General features: G+C 40.5%; 1 protein-coding gene across 1 annotated transcript in view; it reads left to right on the top strand.

The window, feature by feature from the left end:
• The window catches only part of si:dkey-70p6.1 (uncharacterized protein LOC570575 homolog), a 93,941-nt gene that overhangs the window by 24,781 nt on the left and 47,230 nt on the right, over nucleotides 1-21,930 (top strand). The window contains exon 2 of the mRNA XM_020530210.2: nucleotides 17,354-17,529. Within this exon, the coding sequence (XP_020385799.2) occupies nucleotides 17,381-17,529 (149 nt within the window). The 5' untranslated portion in view covers nucleotides 17,354-17,380. The remainder of the gene's footprint in view (nucleotides 1-17,353; nucleotides 17,530-21,930) is intronic.

Genomic DNA, 21,930 nt, shown 5'->3' with positions numbered 1-21,930 from the left:
TTTTCCTCCCTCTCACATTCTCATCTACACCATTATAAATATCACAAACAAGAAGAGACCCAGCGCTAATTCCTGTGGTATGCCACCGCACACCGTACTCTAGTCACACACAGCCTCCTACCACCACTCCCTACCTCCTGTCATTAAGCCAGTTCTGGATCCATCTTGCTGAGTTACCCGGGATCCCAGGAACCTTTACATCCTTTATAAGTTTCCCACACAGGACCATTGTCAAAGGCTTTGCTGAAATCCATTTAAACTCTATTAACTGCCCTATGCTCTCTTCCTGAAAAAGTTCCACCAGATTTGTGAGGCATGACTTCCCTGTGACAGAGCCATGCTGACTATCCCTGATCAAATATTGCCCCTCAAAATGGAGATTAATTTTCTCCTTCACTATTTCCTTCAATAGTTTCCCAACCACTCGTGTTAGACTTCCTGGTCAATAGCTCCCTAGTCTATCTGTACAGCCCTTCTTGTAAAGGAGAACTACATTAGCTGTCCTCCAGTCCTTTGGCACCTCCGCTGTGGCAGAGACGATTTAAAAATTTGGGTCAGGGCCTCTGCAATTTCCTTCCTCATTTCCTACAGCAGCCTGGGATTAAACTCATTCAGACCTGTGGATCTGTCGACTTTTAAATCTGCCAAAACCTCCTCACTTCTCTTATCAATCTGCTCTAGAATTTCACATTCAACTTTCTTGAGTTCTGTACTTGCATCTCCCATGTAAAGGTAGATATGAAGCACTCAGTTCCTCACAGCTCTCAACTCCCTAATTACACAAAAATATAACTCCACTTTACATACTTTCATTGACCTAGTCTCCACAACTCTCCAAGGAATGCTAGTCATAAAATACCCTCTGGGTGAAGAAATTCCTTCTTATCTTAGTTTTAAATGAATGTCCTGTTATTTAGTAACTATGCCCCCCAGTTCGAGAATCCCCCATGAGTGGAATTCCTTCTTAATATCTACCCTGTCAAGCCCCCTCCCAGAACCTTGTATGCTCCACTAATTCTTCTAATTCTCATTTCTCTAAATCTCATGAATAAAGGCCTAAACCGTTTAATCATTCATGATAAGTTAATCTGTTCATTCCAGATGGTTACCATGAAGCTGTCATTGATTGCTGTGAAAACCTATTTGGTTATTAATGTTCTTTCGGCAAGGAGATCTGCTGTCCTTTTCTGGCCTGGCCTGCATGTGACTCCAGACCCACAGCTATGTGTTTGACCTTCACCTGCCCTCTGAAATGGCTAGTTAGCCATTCAGTTTTCAAAGACAGTTACAGACGGACAACAAATGCTGGCCTTACTAATGATTCTCACGTTTCAAAAAATAATTTTCAAAAAACACAGGTGAATCCTCTGCAAACTTTCTGCCCTTTTTGAAGTCGTCAATTTACTCAGAAAATGGCTGGTGTACATGAATGAAGCTATTAAATGGTACAACACAGTGTGTTAAGTCAATTTCAGTGTTTTAAAATCATGTTATACACAAGTTGAAGGCCAGACATTAACTTATGTTTTATAGTCAACACATTCTTCAGCTTGATTGATAAAACTGCAGTAGATCAACAGTCATTAATGCTGTTAATGAATATTTTTACATAAAGAAAAGTATTATTGCGTTCTATTCTGCTGTCAGACAACACTGGCCAGTGAAAGATTTTACACTTGTGATTATGCAAATTAGTATTAGCAGAAACCTGAACTGTGTTTTAATGAACACAAGCTCCAGCCCAACTTGCACCTAGTTTCACAACTGCATTCAAAGCACTTACCCGCATCATGTCTATTACATCATTTATCCACTAAAAACATCAGTGTGGTGCCAGGTGTTAATGCATTGGTTTGTCTGTTTAGGGTTGTTCAATATGTTTAAGGCAGAGGTTGATAGATTCTTGACTAATGGTGAATTATTAAATGGCAGAGCTGATTCAATGGACCAAATGGCTCTTAACTGGTAAGTTTTCATGTGTGTAACGTGGTCTGATCCTTCATCTGGGGGAAAGCAGTCATGGGTTCAAACCACATTCCTGAGGTTTAAGGGCATCATTTAAGGTGACTTATTTGTGTTGACACCATCTCTATTTTTCTTTATTTTTCTCATTTTTTCATTTGAACTGTAAGCTGAAATTGAGTGCTGAATTTTGGACTTTGAACAGCAGCTTCTTTAAGAGCAAACAAACTGATGTTTGTTTGTGGGAACTGGCCTGGAAAGTTAATTGCAGGTTGATTATTGTTCTAAGAACGCTGTTTGGCACCTGATATGTATTACGCTCAGGGACTGGCAACCTCTTGGATGTTAGAAGGGTCAATCAAAAGGAAGCTGATGCTGGTCAGTCAAAAAAAGAAAATGTTAAAAAAAATAGAAAGAGAAATAATGAATTGGTTTGGACTGGGTTTTGGGCAGAAGGCCTTGTGGCTGCAAAAACTGCTGGATGGAGTTTTAATTGCACTCAGGATTATATCCAGTATACAAATTATTAAAAATTCTGAGGAAAGGAACCCTAGTCTGTAAGACATACGTAAGAATGTCTAGCTATCTGTGAAAGCTGTTTGCAATGACCAGTGACTTCAGAGGTATACAGTCCCATGTGTCTGTGAACAGTTCATTATCTAAACACTGCATGAGGGTTTAGCAACCATTGTTCAAAACTGCTGAAGTGAACAACACTTTTTGTTATTTATTCCTTAATTGTGTCTATATGTGAGGGTGGGGGCTGGAATCAAGGAAGATTGGGTTTAAATCATAAACATTAATTAGATTACCTTGTTGTTTAGCTTTGCTCTGCTAATATTAAGTATTAATGATAAATTGTTAATTTCTGTTTAAGCTATGAATTTGGTGTCTGATATAGTTATTCATAAAGTCTCCTTAGGAACAATTGGGCAATTTTCAGGGTCATTGAATATTTTAATTTCATTGGGTTGTGATATTCTGTGGTAGAGAGTCTGATTTAGACTGGCTTGCTGTCCCTGTGTCATAACACTGGGCAGGTGATTTTCTGTTATATGGCTACATTTGAGTTGAGCCGTTAAACTGAGGCTCCATAAGCTCTGAACTCCTGCTCCTCCGCTTCTGTTGTAAAACGGTACTTAGATCAGATGGCCCAAGGAGTGGCAGATGGAACTTAATTTAGGTAAATGTGAGGTGTGCATTTTGGTAAGGCAAACCAGGGCAGGACTTATACAGTTAATGGAAGGGCCCTGGAGAGTGTTGCCGAACAAAGAAACCTAGGGGTGCAGGTTCATAATTCCTTGAAAATGGAGTCACAGGTAGACAGGGTGGTGAAGAAGGCTTTTAGCACACTTGCCTTCATTGGTCAGTGCATTGCGTATAGGAGTGCGGAAATCGTGTTGTGACTATACAGGACATTGGTGAGACTACTTTTAGAGTACTGTGTTTAATTCTGGTCTCCCTGCTAATAGGAAAGATATTGGAGGCTTTGAGCTACAAGGAGAGGCTGAATAGACCGGGGCTTTTTTCTCTGGAGTGTCGGAGGCTGAGGGCTGACCTTATAGAGATTTATAAAATCATGAGGGGTATGGGTAGGGTGAATAGCCAAAATCTTTGCTTAGGGTGGGGGAGTCCAAAACTAGAAGACGTAGGTTTAATGAGGGAGAGGGAAGACTTAAAACGGACCTACATTTTCATGCAGAGGGTGGTGCAATTATGGAACGAGCTGCCAAAGGAAGTGGTGGAGGCTGGTACAATTACCACATTTAAAAGGCATCTGCATGGGTACATGAATAAGAAGAGATTAGAGGGATATGGGCCAAATGCTGGCAAAAGGGACTAGAACAGTTTAGGAAACCTGGTTGGTGCAGACAAGTTGGACCGAAGGGTCTATTTCCACGCTATATAATTCTATAACTAATAAGAAAGAAACAAAAGATAATAGATGCAACACATTAACAGCTGCAGATGCTAGAAATCTGAAATATAAGCAGAAAATGCTGGAAATACCCACCTGGTCCATAAAACATTAACTGTTCTCCTCCCTCTATTGATGCTGCCTGACTTGCTGAGTGTTTCCAACATTTTCTGCTTTTATTTCAGATGGGAATGGACAATGGCTATGAAATTGAGTAATGAAGTGTGTGGGTTCATTCCTCTCCTCCAAAAGGGTCTAATCACTGATTAGGGTCTGCCCAGTGACGGTGCCAAATAGATCAGCAGAGAAAATGGAGGCTATATGGCAATTTGAAACAACAGAGGAGAATCCCCATTTTGCTTGCAAAGGACATTTAGTTGTCCTGATTTATACCTTTTTTTATAAGTACACTAAAAGAAACAAACCAATTAGAGCTTAAATTTATATAATTTGCCCAAATTAAAGGCTTTCATGAATAAGTGCAACAAGGGTATTTGGGAATGGAATTCAATTCGACCATGTTTATTTTTAAGTACTTCACCTTGTTCAACAGTACAGAAAAACTAACATATTTTAGAAGACTGAGACTTTTAACAAAAGAGACAATATCAACTTAATGCTTGGATGCAAATCGTGTACAAATTGCAAGTCAATTCCTGGAGTGGTCAGTGTAGGGAAAATAATATAATTAAATATTTAAGTAGTAAGATGTTGCTGCCATTAATGCACAGAGGAGATTATTCTCCAAAGATATTTAATTTGGTGCCTGAATTGATGAAAAGGAGAAACCATTTCCCAGTGCTAATAGACTGATTGATTGGCTATGTTATAATTGTTGAATCAGTTTTCAGCCTGTTTTCAGCACAGGACAATTTATATAACAGAAAATGCCAGATTTGTTGAAAATGTGATGGACATATTACTTGATACAAAAGTCATTTAGCTTTATTTCCACAGTCAAAATAATGTGTTCTTAATTCATCTTCTCTAGATAGCACCCACAATTATCCGAAGGCTGTTAAACTATGGCTTATGCTGTGATTTCATATGGCAGGCCCCAAGTCTTGTCAGCCAGAACAGAGAGCAAACCCTGTGTTTTTGGCACAAACTAGCTAACAGCTCCATGTATTCTCAATGCTTTTGATTGAATTGGAATTTAAAGTGCAGAATGCCATTAGACCTATCATACATGAGCCTGTGCTAGCTCTTCAGGTGAAGCTATCCACTTTAACCCTATTGCACTGACCTCTCACAGTATCGAATAAACTGTGTTCTCCTCATGAATCTGACCATTCCTTCAGTATGGTACCCTAGGCAGCAAAGAAATCTGAACATTGGTTGTTGTTCCATTATGATCGATTTATTTTGAGTGAGTCTTCTTTGACAGAGGAAGTGGTTCTGTGCAAATCATCATGAAATCAACCTAGTCTTTGAAAGGGTTATGCAGAACCTAGACCACATTCATGCACATTACATTTTTTGCAGGTAGAATTTATCATGCCCTATCTGTGCAGGCATCTTGTTTTGTCCCAAATTCATAGCATTTCTAAATGCAACAAAGCGAAAACCACAGATTTGGAAAGTAGGTTGTTACAAATGTACAGCTGTCAAGATACACAGTATTTACATAGCCTGTGTCGTTTCAAGGAATTTTCCATTGTTGTGATAATTAAAAGGTGAAAGTTTTATTGTAGTGATAGTTCTTAAGTTATTCCAACAAGAGCATGGTTTAAAATCGGGTTCAGGTCTTTAGCTTTCTATCCCCTTTCTTGCCATTGCAAGGCAAGGAATATAATCATGCAAAGTGCAGACAAAGGGTGGTGGAGATTGGATGGATTGCAAACAGCACTCGAGTTACCTCACTCTGGTCAGCTATTCATTGTGCTGAAGCAAAAATACCATATTTCATGTCCGTTAATCTATTGTTATTTAGCAGATTTGCTTTAGTACTCAAATAAGTGTTTAATGCTTCTGCAGTGCTGACGCATGCTGTGAGTTAGTGCTATCCTGATGCCCACTGTAGATCCACTTCTTCTCATTCACCAATAAGGAGGCATCACATACAGGCAAGCAGTTGGACAAATCCAAACATGAGCTTTTATTCACAGAAACCAAAAACAAACACAACAAACTGAACAGAGAATAAAATCTCGCCTACAATGCAAACCAGGTTTTGGCACAATAATTAGCAATTATTTTACAGTCCATGGTTGTCTGCTGCACCCAGCTCTTATCTGTTGGAAGCATGTGTTAATGAGTTTTTGTCTGGCCTGTGGCATCAATGCATCTGCGCTCTGTCTTAGACAGTCACAGCTTCCTCCTTCCCAATGTCATCATCCTCCTCTTTGAAGACTGCTCCCATTCTCTTAGTTCCCCTGCATCCAGCACATCACATTGTTAATTGCTCGAATTGTACAGAGTACTGTATGCCACGGTGATGCAGCACAGTCTGTTCAGACTATACTGGAAGGGCCTTCTCCAGGCTAGTTCCCCATGCAGTGGAATCCTATCTTCAACAGCCCAATCATGTCCTCCACCACAGTCCAGTCAAAGCGTGTATCTGAGTTCATCATCGATCAGGAGGTTATGCAATGGTGTCAGAGGCATGATCTGTGGGTAACCTCTTCCTCCAGTAAACATCCTTGAAATCCACCAGGTACCTGAGAGTGCTCCAGAATGTAGGAGTTGTGGCAGTTTGTCAGTGTAGTGGGCACAGCCCATCAGAAATGGTAACAGTGATCACAGATTAATCAAATGGACCACTTCCTGGTGATGAATTCCACAGTGTTGTAGTACGACCCTCTCATTGCCGTGTTTGTGCAGTTGATAGCACCCTGCACCTGGTGACGATTAATGGTTCCGAATCCTATTGCCAGGTCTGCAGCACTGACCTCATCATGGGAGAATGAAATGAACTGGGGCAACCCACACAGAAAACTGCCCTGATGCAGCTGTGGGTGTATGGCTAAGAGAGAGCTCACGGGTTACACGTTACTTCCTTGCAAATTCAGTAGCTTAGACATACAAGCTGGCAATGGCTTTCGTAGCCACTGGGGGATGACAGCCTCAGCTCTAGCATCAAGTACAGTTCCATCATTGTGCCCTGGGACATACAGAGCCTGCTTTGGCATTGTGCCTCATTCATGCCCAAGAACTAGAGTGAAGTGCAGATAACTCCGAACCTCCAGTGCACTCCATACATCGTGAGACACCATGCAGTGACGACCTCTCCCTGGACAGGGTGCACTTTGTCCCCCATGGCGGCCTGTTGCTGCTCTTGAGCTTGCTGCTGACTCTGTTCCTCCCTTTGTATCCATGCTCACCTTCTTAGGAAGGCATCCACAGTGACCATCATGCACCTGTAGCAGGGCCATGACTTGGAAAGAACCAAAAATGGAAAGCAAAAGAGTTTCTCAGAACAAAAATAATTGATGGTGTACCCTCATCACTTCACCACAGTGAGACATGTCACTCCCTGATCCATCCACATTCAGGTTTGGCCTGTGCAGTAACTTGGTGAAGGTGCCACACCAGCTGAGTGACCAGCAATGTCATCAAGAAGGGAGAGCCTGCAGTGCTCTGACACCATTCCTACCCGAGAGACACATCAGTTCCTTTTTTATACATTCATGGACGTGGGTGTCACTGGCTAGGCCAGCATTATTGCCCATGCCTAATTGCCCAAAAGACAATTAAGAGTCAAACACATTGTTGTGGGTCTGGAGTTACATATAGGCCAAACTGGGTAAGGATGGCAGTTTTCCTTCCCTAAAGGGCTTTAGTGAACAAAATGGTCTATTTTTCCCAACAATTGGGCAATGGTTTCATGGTCATCATTAGACTCTTAATTCCGTATTTCTTTTTTATTGAATTCAAATTCCACCAGTTGCCATAGTAGGATTTGAACCCGAGTCTCCAAAATGTTACCTGGGTTTCTGGTCTAGCGATAATACCATTAGACCATCAGGACCCCTCAAATGCTCAACTTCCCACTGCACTTAATACAGAACTTTGTTACACATACATGATAGGTAAAGAATTGAGGTGTGGCTCATACAGGCGTTGGACGAATAGTGGTTGTCCTTCAGCCATCATTGCTGCTAACTTCAACATTATTGCGATACCCAAATTCAATTTGCAAACACCATTGGCACATTTCAAATCACCTTGGACCAGCATCTGACCCGTAAGCACCTTCAGTGTGGATACAGAGAAATGGGCAAGGAGATGATTGCAATTTAAATGTAGCTGGGCTTTGCAAATAGCTTCATTATTTATTTGTTCCTTCAATGATCTAGCAAATGTGGATCTCACACTTTCCCAGTCCATAAATCTGACATTTACTCCACCCACTTTGGTCACAGTCCCAGCCATATTCCGGTAGCACTTCACATCTGAAGAACAGAAAGTGATGGCATGGAATGCAGCTTCATAGATTGATGGAATCATACAGTATGAAAGAGGCCTTTCAGTCCATCAAATGGACCTCGGATAGTCACTAGGTAATTCTTCAGAGGTTCCCATGACCACTTTTACCTTGCAGTACCCAGACAACCCATTTGCACCCATTCTCCCCACCTCAGTTTTGGAGACCCACCACATTAAACTTTAGATCCAACTGCCCTCCCTGCCCCCGAGCACAATAATTGTACCTGATTAACAGGCAGCACAGTGGCTTAGTGGTTAGCACTGCTGCCTCACAGCACTAGGCACCCAGATTCGATTCCATTCTCTGGTGACTGTGTAGAGTTTACTCATTCTCCCCACGTCTGCATGGGTTTCTTTCGGCTGCTCTGGTTTCCTCCCATAATCCAAAGATGTGCATGTTAGGTGGATTGGCCACGTTAAATTGTCCATAATGTCGAGGGATGTGCAGGCTAGGTGGATTAGCCATGGGAGATGCAGGATTATGGGGATAGGGTGGGAGGTGGGGATGGGGTGGGAGGTGTATCTGGGTGGGATGCTCTTCGGAGGTTCGGTGTGGACTTGATGGGCCAAGTGGTCTGCTTCCACATTGTATTGATTCTATGATTAATATCCACACTGCTGGGCACTATACCCTCCCTGTGAGGGTCATGGTATGATCACTGCAACCTATGCACAGCCCCTCCTGCCCTTCTGTAACCTGCGGTGCCCTCTGATGTAGATTTCCATGCACCCAACACAGTGATTCTTCCACCATCACTGTCCTTGGCCCCACCTCTGCAACTGCTTCAGCTTCCCCTCACAGCCTTGACTCCTCCATTCCTTCTAGCAGTGATCCCCCTCCCACCCCCTACCACTGCTTCTATGCCTTCTGCCCACCCACCTCAGGAACCCCTGTGAAAGATCAGACAGATCCCCTTTATTGGACTTAGAATGAGCTCCCACCAGTTTCTGCCATGGCCATTTGTTGAATGAATGTGCAGTGTGTTTGCCATGGAGGCAACTGGCACATGCTATGGATGTTAGATTGATGCCTTGGTGTTGCGTACAGAAACATGTCCATCTCCATCTATGTCCCTGTCCTTAACCCTTCCCCTTCTTCCTTCATAGACAGATCCATACTGACAAGCAACCCATCTGCATGACTGTACTAAAGGCCACAATAAGCAACAAAGCTTTGCTTTGGCAGAAGCATGAAAGCATCAACAGATATGGTATAGCATAGCGTGGCAAGGTATAGATGCTGTTATCATGTAGGTAGGTGCTAAGTTAGTAGACACTTAGAGAGCAAACAAGCATCCTTGAGAGGCAGTCTGTGCAAAGTATCCATGCTACAGCATCTCCATGCTCGTTGCTGGTATGCCCTGCAATGAGAGGCTGATCTTCCTAAGTGGCCTGCTGGTGTATCAGAGAGTTGCCATGGTGGTTGTGATGGGTTGGCAGATCTCAGAAGCTAATGTCCATAGATGAGGTGGGTGTGTGCCTGGTGACTGTAGTTCATGCTCTGAGATGCAGCTTGATTGAAAGTAACATAGAGGTCGTTTGGAGCAAGTGGTGAGCTGCACTAGTTTCCACGTTGAGTTTTCATGATGTCCAGCTTATTTGGTGAATTCGGTAAGAAAGAAAGCTGAATGCCATTAAAGTAAGTTGGGGCATGAATTTAGCAAGCAATAATCTTCCTTAATTTGTAACTGTCCTCTACTGAGATAGAAACTTGCCAAACCACTCCTGAACAGCATAAAGGCTGGAGTGATATACTCCCAATATTGAAATTGGCCTCATCAGCTTTCTCATCCATTTCTGCCAAAAATCTTGCCATTGCCATATCACTCAGACTCCGATTAGATTCCAGCTATAGTTCTATATTGTGTAGAAACGCCTATTGAGAAAAATTTTGACTTTGTGTAATAGTTTATCTTTACAATGCTCCAGAAACTACATGGGATAAAATGACTTCAGAACATAAAAGAGATTGCAACAGCAACAAAAAAGAGAAAATCAAGCCGTTAAATATAGTGAAGCAGTGGAAAATCATTGCTCTTATTACACATCTAATCCGGTTCAGTGGTGAAGTAATCATCTAATTTCTGTCAGCATTGGTTATGCCGTTGGTCTGAGAGTGAATGGGGAGTGAGGGTGATGCAAGCTTCAGGTAGCTTCTAATCCTTGTTTGCTCCTGAGGCAATTGGTCATCTGATTTTCCTGGTGATTTGTTTGGGGAATGGGGAATGAAGTACCAATAGCCTTGATTTTAACCCTAAGCAGGTGCATGCTGTGTGACACAAACTTTCCTGATCTTAGCAGCACAAGAACCAAAATATTCTTAGACTAGAACTGCAGGCCTTTGGTATAGCATCCCAGCAAGAAGCTGCAGGAGATAATGCAATGTGAGACAGTATGGCCAACACTAGGAATGGATTCCATCTGGACAGCTTTCATTGAAGGGACTAACAGGAGGTTTCGCTTGTGAGCAAGAAATGGGGAAGCCTGGGATTGGGAAGGCATAAACTTTCCTTTTGAGATCCAAAGACTAGTTTGTTCATGTGCTGACCTCACAATGAAAGGGAAGATACTTTCTGGGCCTCACGGCCTTGACTCATTTTCGAACATAATAGTCGTGAAGAAAAGCTGCAAAAACTTTTCCACTGAAGCCAAGGTTAAAATAAAGATTGGTCCTTGCTGAAAATGATTTGTGATGAGAGAGCAGGTTTATGAACATTATATATATGTCAGGGCAGCTTTTCTTTCTTGATGCTTTTCAAGTCTGCAAGCCTGAATATATTGTCCCAGTGACAGGCATCTGAATAAGGCTTTGAAGAAGATTTTTAACAACTTCATCAGGATTCACTAAATTCAGTAATCCAGTTATCTCAATTGAAAAGACTCAAATAATTCATGAAATGTACTCTGAATAATTTCTGTTCTGTGAGGTGACCATAGATCATAAGCCCCAATCACCTAAAAACATAGTGAACTTTTAAAAGAGGACTGATAGAGTCAAAGTGACTGTAAATCCAGTGGCTGTGTGGAAAGTACCTTGGAAATATCACACCTGCAGTGTCAAGCTTCAAAGGAATAAAATGCATTACAAACTGTATTGTAATCTTTTGGAAATGATCTCAGACTGTGAACATGATAGAAAAAAAGGAGAGCAGTCTGTGAAAAGACATGTTTCAAGTATTCCCCAGTCAAGAATACACAAGAGCAGGAGTTAAAAGCCAGTACAAACTTGGTCTGCCTGTGCCAATGGAAGCAGGTGTTCTACTGGGAGATATGCTCGTGGAAGATGTGCTAGTCAGCTTGAGATACCCACATGCACTAGCCTGAGTTTGAGCAGTGGTGTGCTATGAAGGTTACATTTGAAGCACCACCAACTAGTTACCCTGTGTTGCATGTACAGAAAGAGAAGAGATGTTCTCCCCTCTGCGTGCCGCTAGCCAGCCACTGTCAAAAGAAATCTGGACAAAAGAATTTTAATCAACCTGCAAAGCCAGTAATCCCAAACTTGACTGTTGAATTACTAATATTGATGCTACCAATAACATCCACAGTAACAGCCACAACACTACTCTACCAACATGTCACAAATGACCCCAGTACTGACCAATATATATTTTACCTTTTTATCTTTTTTTTGGACTCACTTCTCATTTCTAACTTATGTGTACTTTTTTATTAATTCTTTTCATGTTCACATAAGTTAATTTGGTCTAGGAGCAAAGCATCCATTAGAAAGTGATTCCTTTTCCTTTGTAAATGAACCTTGTTATGATGGACTGAGGGAGTGGGTGAATAAAGAAAGGGAGTCAGTTCATCATTCCTAACCTGGGAGCTTGACAATGTGGGGGAGCCACATAAACTGTGGAAACTTGCCCAGGGTCTGATCATTGCATCTGTCATTAATAAACCTTTACACTGTGAGCATGCGTCAACCAGGCCATATTTAAAAATTAGCTTTAATACAATATGATGTTAGAACATCCAACAACCAAAAACATTGCATGCCCACTCTCAACCCCAGCCCATGAATTGGAATTGTCTACCAAATCTCTCTGTTGAAATTGTGAGACTGCAGGAATTCATTCAAAACTGTTCTGTGCTTGATTTTCAATTCCATTGCTTCAAAAGTCAGTTCCACGTATTTGAAAAGACTCCCAAGTTGAGAATAAAATCTAAAAGGTGCTGTTCTTCTTTCAGACCACAGGTGTCAGTATTTCTTCACATATCAAACACACGAGTGTCGGGTAAAACATAATGTTCTTTGGTACTTTGATTGAATTAGGACCGGAAGAATTGCAATTGGTACAATTTTCATCCATTAATTTTAACATGCAAGCTGCGAATCAGCTCATGGATCACATCACTTACATTCCTGATGCGTCGTTATGTTGTACAAAGTTCTGAGCGTAAAATTGAGATGGAAAAACATACACAACTAGTCTATCATTATTTGAGAAAAGAACAACCAGGTGAATACCTCGGATGTAGACATGCCACTGGGACACTTCTAATGCAATATGTTTTTTTTCCCAGCATTGTCAGGTTTTTCTTGCCAAGTCAATTACGTGTTCCAACATGAGAAACGTTGCATACACAAAAAATCTTCAGGAGTCACACAATAAGCTAGAGTGTTATCATTTATTTTAAGCATTACGCTGGCAAAATCCTGGCACAACTCTTGAAAATTGAATGACTTACATTTATATTGCATTGTTCATGACCGCAGGACGTGTCAAAGTCGTCGACACCCGATGAAACACTGTTGAGTTGGAATCATACGGTCATAGAGCTGTACAGCATGGAAACAGACCCATTGGCCCAATTTGTCTATGCCGACCAGATATCCTAGATAAATCTAGTCCCATTTGCCAGCATTTGGCCCATATCCCTCTAAACCCTTCCTATTCATATACCTATCCAGATGCCTTTTAAATGCTCTAATTGTACCAGCATCCACCACTACCTCTGGCAGCTCATTCCATACATGCACCACCCTCTGTGAAAAAGTTGCCCTTATCTCCCTTTTAAATCTTTGCCTTCTCATCTCAAACCTATGCCCTCTAGCTTTGGACTCGCCCACTCCAGGGAAAAGACCTTGGCTATTCGCCCTATCCATGCTTCTCATGATTTTAAAAACCTCTGTAAGGTCACCCCTCAGCCTCCAACGCTTCAGAGAAAATAATCCCACCCTATTCAGCCTCTCCCTTTGGTTCAAATCCTCCAACCCTGGCAATATCCTTATAAATCATTTTTGAACCCTTTCAAGTTTCACAACATCAGTCCTATAGCAGGATGACCAGAACTGAATGCAGTATTCCAAAAGTGGCCCAATTAATGTCCTGTACAGCTGCAGCATGACCTTCCAACTCCTACATCCATCGCATTGACCAATAAAGGCAAGCAAACAAAACACCTTCTTCACTAGCCTGTCTACCTGCGACTGCACTTTCAAGGAATTATGTATGAACCTACAGTCCAAGGTCTATTTGTTCAGCAACAGTCCTCAGGACCTTACCATTAAGTGTATAAGTCATGCCCTGATTTGCCTTCCCAAAATGCAGCCCTCACATTTACCTAAATTAAACTCCATCTGCCACTCCTCGGCCCATTGGCCCATCTGATCAAGATCCTATTGTACTCTGAGGTAACGTTCTTCGCTGTACACTCCACCTCCAATTTTGGTATCATCTGCAAACTTACTAACCATATCTCCCATGTTCACATCCAAATCATTTATTTAAAAGATGAAACACAGTGGACCCAGCAGTGATCCTTGTGGCACAGCATTTGTCACAGGCCTCCAGTCTGAAAACAACTCTCCACCACCACCCTGTGTCTCCTACCTTCAAGCCAGTTCTGTATCCAAATGGCTAGTTCTCCCTGTATTCCATGTGATCTAACCTTGCTAACCAGTCTACCAGAATCACTGTTGTAATGGAGGAAATGTGGAAACCAGTTTGAGTAAAATTTGAGGAAGGGTCACTCAGCTCGAAACGTTAACTCTGATTTCCCTCCACAGATGCTGCCAGACCTGCTGAGCTTTTCCAACAACTTCTGTTTTTGTTTTTGTTTTTGTTTATATAATGTTGACTGAGGGGTAAATATTAACCAAGGCATTAGGAATGATTCACATCTCTTCTTTAAAATAATAATTTGGATTTGGTTACCTTTTCCCAGTGAATTATTTACTTAATTGTGAAATCCTGTGCAATGTTATTTCTTTTTAACATATTTTGTTTTGGTTTCCAGAATGATCTTTAGCTATAGACTTGGGAGCATCACTTGGAGAGTAAAATAGGAAGATTAGGAAAATGTTTCCAAGCATGTTAGAACATCAAGTTTTTTTTTTAAAGCATGAGAGGATATTGAAGCCCATTGCTCAGGGTTTGAGTAAGTTATTGTAAAGTAAAAATGCTGAACAATATAAAATCAAGGGCATGGAATATGTTGAGAATAGACAGTTTTAAGTTGAAGAGCTGACACTGGTAATGGCACAATGAGCTGGATGGTCAATTTCAGTACTGTAATGTGTAGAGTTCCAAAAGGGCAATGATTGTCTTCAGAGATGTCAAGGTAACTCATCGATTCTGAACCCCAGCATTCAATCAGTTCAAGTTAGTTTCCTTACGTCAATGCAATTCCCTACTGCTGTTTTGTTCTGCTTCATCAGACTGCTGACCTTTATATAGCTAGACAGCTTAGTGTTGGCTTATGGCCAAGGATTACAATGCCTAATGGTTTATTTTAGCACACAGACTCCATAGTTTTCTGGACAAATTCACAAAAGTACTAATGAACTCTAGACCAAGTAGAATAAAGTGTACTAACTTTAGGATTTGCTTGATTTCTGGGAAAACCACTTAATTTTCTTTGGTGCTATTTTGATATAATGATAGCACAATGTAGCAGATTTGTCATCTTGTAATCACCACATATCTGTTGTTTTGGAATGAATTCTGATCCTTGCGTCAGAAATTTAGTAAGCTTTTAATAATACACATTTAAGCCGTCTTCACAGGATTCACTTCAGTGAACATTTATTTAGACAACAAAATCCCGTCTAATCTTGTCTGAGATGAGATTAATTTCCTATGATTTTGAAAGTGATTGACAAGAGATGGCATGGAACATACACAAAGACGACTGGTCATTAACTTTGATAATGTGATGAATGAGGAGTGTCCATATGGTGCCCCTGAATGGTAGCAAGCTGGCTACTGAAGTGCAATTCGATCTTATTTATTTGTTACATGCCTGCTTGACCTAATTTAAAATATGTACTTAGAGTTTGGAAAGATATATTCTTAGCAATCGTATCATGGGTTAGATAAATCCTAAGTCCATTCGCTAGGATTTGTTGGCATGGGTGTACAAATTAATAGACGTGTAGATTTAAAAACCGCGTGTGTAACAATGACAGCATCCATGTTGTGTACCTGCATAGCCCATAAATGCAAGAGACTGAACATTGTGTTTTTGTTAGCACTTGCTGTGTATTCAAGTTACTTTTGCCTCAACTTTATCACAACACTTTAGTATAATTAACTTCAGAAATTTGCAAATTGTTTCACATGCTGAACTTTTTAACTCTCAGCCGTAAAATTTAATAGTAACTATTGGCGATATGGCTGCAACAATATTTCTAAATTGACTATATGTGACGTAATTTGAAACAGTTTGGATAGTTACGATAAAAGGCCAGATGAGCCTTTCCTATACATGGGGATCAAGAGGTACCAAAAAGCAAGCAAGATTGCTGGAAATCTGACCCCTAGTTTTAACTATTTGGTGAAAAATGGCAAAGTGATTACCCGTGGGTACCAGGAGGCTTAGCCAATTATCTGTGAGCTTCATTAACATCAGTCAAGAAGTTGGCAAAAAGCAGCAGCCTAGAAATTAACATAAAGTAGTAGGTGGTTGCCATGCTAAACAATGGCTAACAGTACCTTTTACGAGATGAATCCAATATGAGGAGGGACCAAAGAAATGCTTGAACCCGGCCCAGAAAAATAAACTAAAATATAAAGTAAATGCACTGGATGTCTTCTGGCCTTTATTGGTTGTACTTGGCAGAAAAGGACACCTGAGTTTAGCCATTCAGGTCTATAGTTAGAATGGATGACTAGGTTCTATTAACATCATTGGAGCTCAATCTGCATCTTCAAAGAAGATTTCATCTGTTTGAAGTGGAAATGCTTATGCATGCAATTTAAAATGGCAGCTTCCTAGATTAGGCAGCAAAAGGACTGGGTAAATTCACCTTTCATTTTAATGGTTCTGTCCTGCCTGATTTCCATCAGGTTAAGGGCACTACAAAGCAGAGTTAAAAAAGATGTCAGAATAATTCAATGGATTAATTACCTAAATGCAACTTTTGAATTTGATTAAACACTGCAAATAAAATAAAGACATGCATTTATATAGAGCTTTTTATGATGACTGGACATCTCAAAAGCTTTACAGCCAATGACATACCTTTGAAGTTTAGCCTCTGTTGTCATGTGGGAAATGCAGCAGCCAATTTGGACACAGCAAACTTCCACCAACAGCAATGCGATAAAGATCGGGTCATCTGTTTTCATGTCATGATTGAAGGATAAATATTGATCAGGACACCAAGAGCAACTGCCTTGCTCTTCTTCAGAATCTTTAGCTTCACCCAAACAGGCAGATGGGGCTTTGGTTTAGCACCTCATCTGAAAGACAGTGTCTCCAACCCTGCAGGACTTCCTCAGTTCTTCACTGGAGTACCAGCCTTGACTTCTATGCTCAGTGCAGCCCTGGAACAGGACCTGAACACAAAACTTTATGACTCATAAGCATGAATGCTTCCCATAAAGCCACAGCTAACAAAACAATTAAGATGTTGCAGTGAAATCATTAATAGATCTGTAGCTTTGATATGACACTGTCTGACATTTCAGCTAGTGTTTAATTTGTGACTCAAAATAGAAATAAAGCATATAGGTCAAATGCTGATATCCCTGCAGTAATTGTAAAATGTGGCTACTTGGCAGACTCATGACATATTGGTTTATTGTTTCACAGTTAACAGAGCACAACTAAAGGAAGATCATGGCACCTTCTCCTCTGCATGTGTTTAAAAAGGAGACTGGATTTGCACAGGAAAGCCAGCCTCAAATCCTGGTCTGTGGTTTTTTAGTGGCTGGGGGAGCCTTTCTGCTACTGGTGCTGCTCGTGTTTCTCTGCAATAACTGCCAGAGGTAAGAAATAAAGATTACCTCAGCTCCACTGTACATTTATTTTTTCTCAATCTGTCTGTATTTCTGCCTTTTCCATTACTGTTCAGGATAGACAAAGTGATCCCTAGTGGGATGACTGAGTGTGGTGGTTTACACAAGATTTTGTTGGTAAATATATGTAAAAGCCAAGCTTGAGGGTTACCGGCTGCATGCAAGCAAAGAGTATGTTTCTATTGAAGCAACTTGTCTGAGATTGCTAATCGCAGTACTGGCCCCACATCAGGCAGTATCTCTTTATTTTGCCTGATACCAACAGAAATTCTCCCGATCAGGTCAGATCTACCCAATGTTCTTTACAGTTCTTCCCCCATGGTTACAATATAAGTACTTGGAATCGATGCATAAGAAAGCGCACAAGGTCAGAGGAACTCTTCTGGGATATATTACACTGGAATTGCACTGAAAATGGTGTCACGCTCAATTAGTGTGAGATTACCTGCTTTCAGGACTTCGATCACTTCTGTTCAGGATCAGGTCAGTCAGTAACTGCAGACTTATTCTGCAACTTTAACCTTGCTACAGAACATAAACCATTTCACAGAGATGAAAACCAAACATGGATGTATCCTAAGAGGAATATGAATGCAATGACCTCCATGCGATTGGAAAATGCAGCCGAAGAGATTTCAGGGTGCAGCAGAGAAATATTTTATTTCTGGATGCAGATGGTCTTGTGACCAACCACATATGCTTGGTCTGTACACTATCTGAATCCACAGTGTGGGCAGTAGGCATTTGGATTTTCATTGAGTTGGAATGACTTGGGAGCCCTTTAAAAATGGCAAGTGAAGTTGGTTAAGGACGAGAGCTGGTTTAAGTTGTGAACTCACATCATTCACTCCCGATCTGCCTGTATTTGTTGAGAGGATATGTGTGTCCTAGTCCTCTGCAATTGTCATGTAGTTAGGCCAGGTCTTCAAAACATTGTGCTCCATGGCAACTCTGAGACGTAATGAACTGTAGTCCTCCCAAGGAAACCTGTCAACAATAAGTTCAAAATGTCCTCCTCATGGACCCCAGCCCCATGCCAGACTATGACCCACTACCCAAGCCCCAGGCCGTGCATACTCCCCACACTCAGCTATGACACTAGCATGCCCATTCACCCACTACACACTGCATAAAAACAATTAACTCAAGACTGATAATAGAGTGTATTAACAGTAAGGTTTTAAAATGTCATTCCTTACCTACCCATGGTTTAAAAGAAAATTCCTTTCGCTGCAAGGTAGTAAAAGTGTCAATCATTCAGAACAAAGCTGCAAGCCCTTGAAGCCACTATGTTGTATAAATAAATTTTGTGTAATTGACAAAAAAAAGATCAGGGAGCATCAGTTGTCCATCAAGAAGTTTTTTCTATGGGTTCAGATGTTTTAACAGGCTAATGGATGGCCAGGCTCCTAGCTAAGCTTCGTTATGCATTCTTGGGTGAAAGCCCAGCTATCCATCAGAAGCTAAAACATCTGAGCTCCTGTTTGATGGACAGCTGTGGCTATCTGATGGCTGCTCTCAATTTCAAAATGTTTATTTACATGATGTTAAGTGGTTTCAAGGCACTTGAGGTTTCAGGTATTGAACTCTAAATGTCTGGATGATTGATACTTTTATTGGGACGGCAGTGAATTGATTTTGTTTTAACATGGTGGATGTTATGAATGAATTGCTTCTTTTAAAAGTGTTTTATTGCACTATGATATTTTCACTATAGGGCTCATTGCTTCTATATATGCATAATGGGTGACTGAGTATGGTAGTGCCATAGCTTGGCATGGAGGGCATGAGAAGCCATAAGGATGCATAGAGAAACATAGCTTGGCATGAGGGTGGTAACAAAGTGACTTGAGGTGGTGTGAATTTTGGCATGGGGAGTGTGCAAAGCGGGAGGAAGTGTGAGGACTTACGTCTACGGGATTTTCTTTCTCATTATAACTGGGACAAAGTAACACAGCACTAATCAATTCTTCAAAGCAGCTCACTTTGACATTCAGCAGTGATGCTCTGGAGGGCTACGTTATACTTTTCAAGGGCATTTTTTCATTCTTACTAACTTTTTGATTGGCTAATACAGTCATGTATTAATATTACCTTCTGAATGTGTTTGATCGGTCGGACATTTCAAAACAGAAGCGGAATTTGAAAATTTCACTCGATCTTCAAATAAAATTAACTTCCATCAGACTGAAAGCAACAATACACAAGAAAAGCATTAATTTCCTAGAGACAACCATATTTAAATTGGCACAAGACAACAGACATACATTAGCAATAGACAATAAAATAAAATTGACATGCTTCTGCACACAAGAAGCCATCACTCTGAAAACGTCCTCCACAGATTGGTGAAATCATTGATGATGTGTCTCCATTGTACGTGCACAAAGCTAGAATATTTTAACCAGGCAGTTAATACTTTTCTTTGTTGCAACTCAGATTCCAGTTTCAGATTTAAATTTAACAATTGACACAGACTTTATTACTTTAGCATCCATTGCATTTCCCCCCATTACAACTCTTGAACATATTCAGTCTTAGGCTAGAAGCATCAAATTCGTTCCAAATAAATCAGTACCTTAATGGTTCAGGATTTTCTATTTACCTGAATGTTCAGTTGTTGAAATTGAAACTGTTTTTTCACCTTTACATCCGCATCCTCTGTCAAACTCCTTACGGTTTCCCCATTTTCCACCAACACCCACCCGGAACCAGCAGCTTCTTCAGCTGAAAGAAGGCCCTTAACACCCCATCCTGATATCAGTAAAAAGGCTTCTCCCTAGCTTCCTATGTTTCACAACATTTTCTTGGTGCAAAATTGAGTGATTTTGTAACAGCTTCTATTTCGTTCGAGACTTCTAAATCAGGTTATTACAATCTCTTCTTAAATGTTGGGTCATGTCATTTCAGGATGAAAGCTTCAAAGCTTGCATGGAGATGAGGATGACCCTGACTAGAGTGTTCACTCTTTCTGTTAAACATTTGAAGCACCCACAAATGACAAATAATTCAACAGATTGCAGATTACTTTTCCTCAAAAAATTGTCCAAATGTATATAGTTGGGTCTAAAAATGTTAACCACGTTCAAGCAGTATAGGAATGGGGAGTTAACAAATTACACTGAAGCACTGTACAAACAACAGAAGATGTGAACAAACGATAGTAATGTTGACACGTTAAATGAACGATACAGTTAAAAAATCAGATTAATTCAAGTTGTCATTGAAATCCTGGTCCACATATTTACTGCCAAGACTATTATCAGTATTCAGAAGTCTCTTCTTTGCCATCCAAAGTGTTTGGTATTTTACATGCATTGTATTGGAGTAGCTTTTCCCTACGGTCAGGAATGTCTGCTTATTATACTTCTTAGAAAAGTTACTCAAATGTTGCCTCAGTCAGGCTTGCTTTATGAAACATAACCAGATTCTCCCTTTTCTGGACTTTGAATACTGACCTCTCTTTTCTGGTCACAATAGTCCAATTCAGAAATATGCTGAAATTCCAAAAACACAATCTTACAGTTCACAATGAGCTGATCAAAAGACATCTGTATAAAAATTTATTCATACAGTGTTAGAAAGAAGTGAAATGCGCTGTTCCAAAACACAATGGACTTATATCAATTGAAATATTTATAAACACCTAGGCACTTGGGAAGGAAGTGTTTATTTTTTTCTTTAATGGCATGTCAGTGTCACAGAGAAGACCAGCATTTGATGTCCATTCCTAATTAGAATACAATAGAATAGAATTGCCCTTAAATTGGAGAAAAGTTAATTAATTGATGATTTTAGAAGGCAAGTATCTACCATAGGCAAGTTAAATGGCAGAAAAGTCAGTTGATTGTTTGAGTTGATCTGAGGTTGCTAAAATAGAAGTCTGTTTTGTAAAATGTAAAAATGAATCAAGGGTACACAAGAGATCTGAAAGAAAAATCTGTTTTGTATTGCTATGTATAAAAACTTGGATTTTCTCCAAGGTTATTTAATAATAGTTGCATGAAAAATGACAAGTCTTTCTTCCGTTCTTAAGGTGAATGAAGGTTAGGATCTCATCAATAATTTTGATTCTGGATGTCTCAGATTTAATAAGAACTGATGATAGCCACCTGAGGGCACTGTTACATAGCATAAGAAAGGAATATCCTATCTATACCCACCTGAAATCTCTTCCGATTTTTAGATTGTTCCAGCACAAGTATCACAAATTCTTCATGTGTGGAATTTATGCAGTTAGAAGCAATGCCAAAGTAAATTTGACAGATTTGCTGACCCTAGTAGCTAAGAAAATCTCAGGTAAGCAAGTAGATAAAATCTCCAAGTACATTTTGCAGTCAGTGGAAAAGCAACAGCACTCACTGCTGCTTG

This window comes from Rhincodon typus, chromosome 19 (genome assembly GCF_021869965.1).
Source record: "Rhincodon typus isolate 14 chromosome 19, sRhiTyp1.1, whole genome shotgun sequence".
Lineage (NCBI taxonomy): Eukaryota > Metazoa > Chordata > Chondrichthyes > Orectolobiformes > Rhincodontidae > Rhincodon > Rhincodon typus.
The sequence above is the reverse complement of the archived record's forward strand: the minus strand, read 5'-3'. Positions and strand labels throughout refer to the sequence as shown.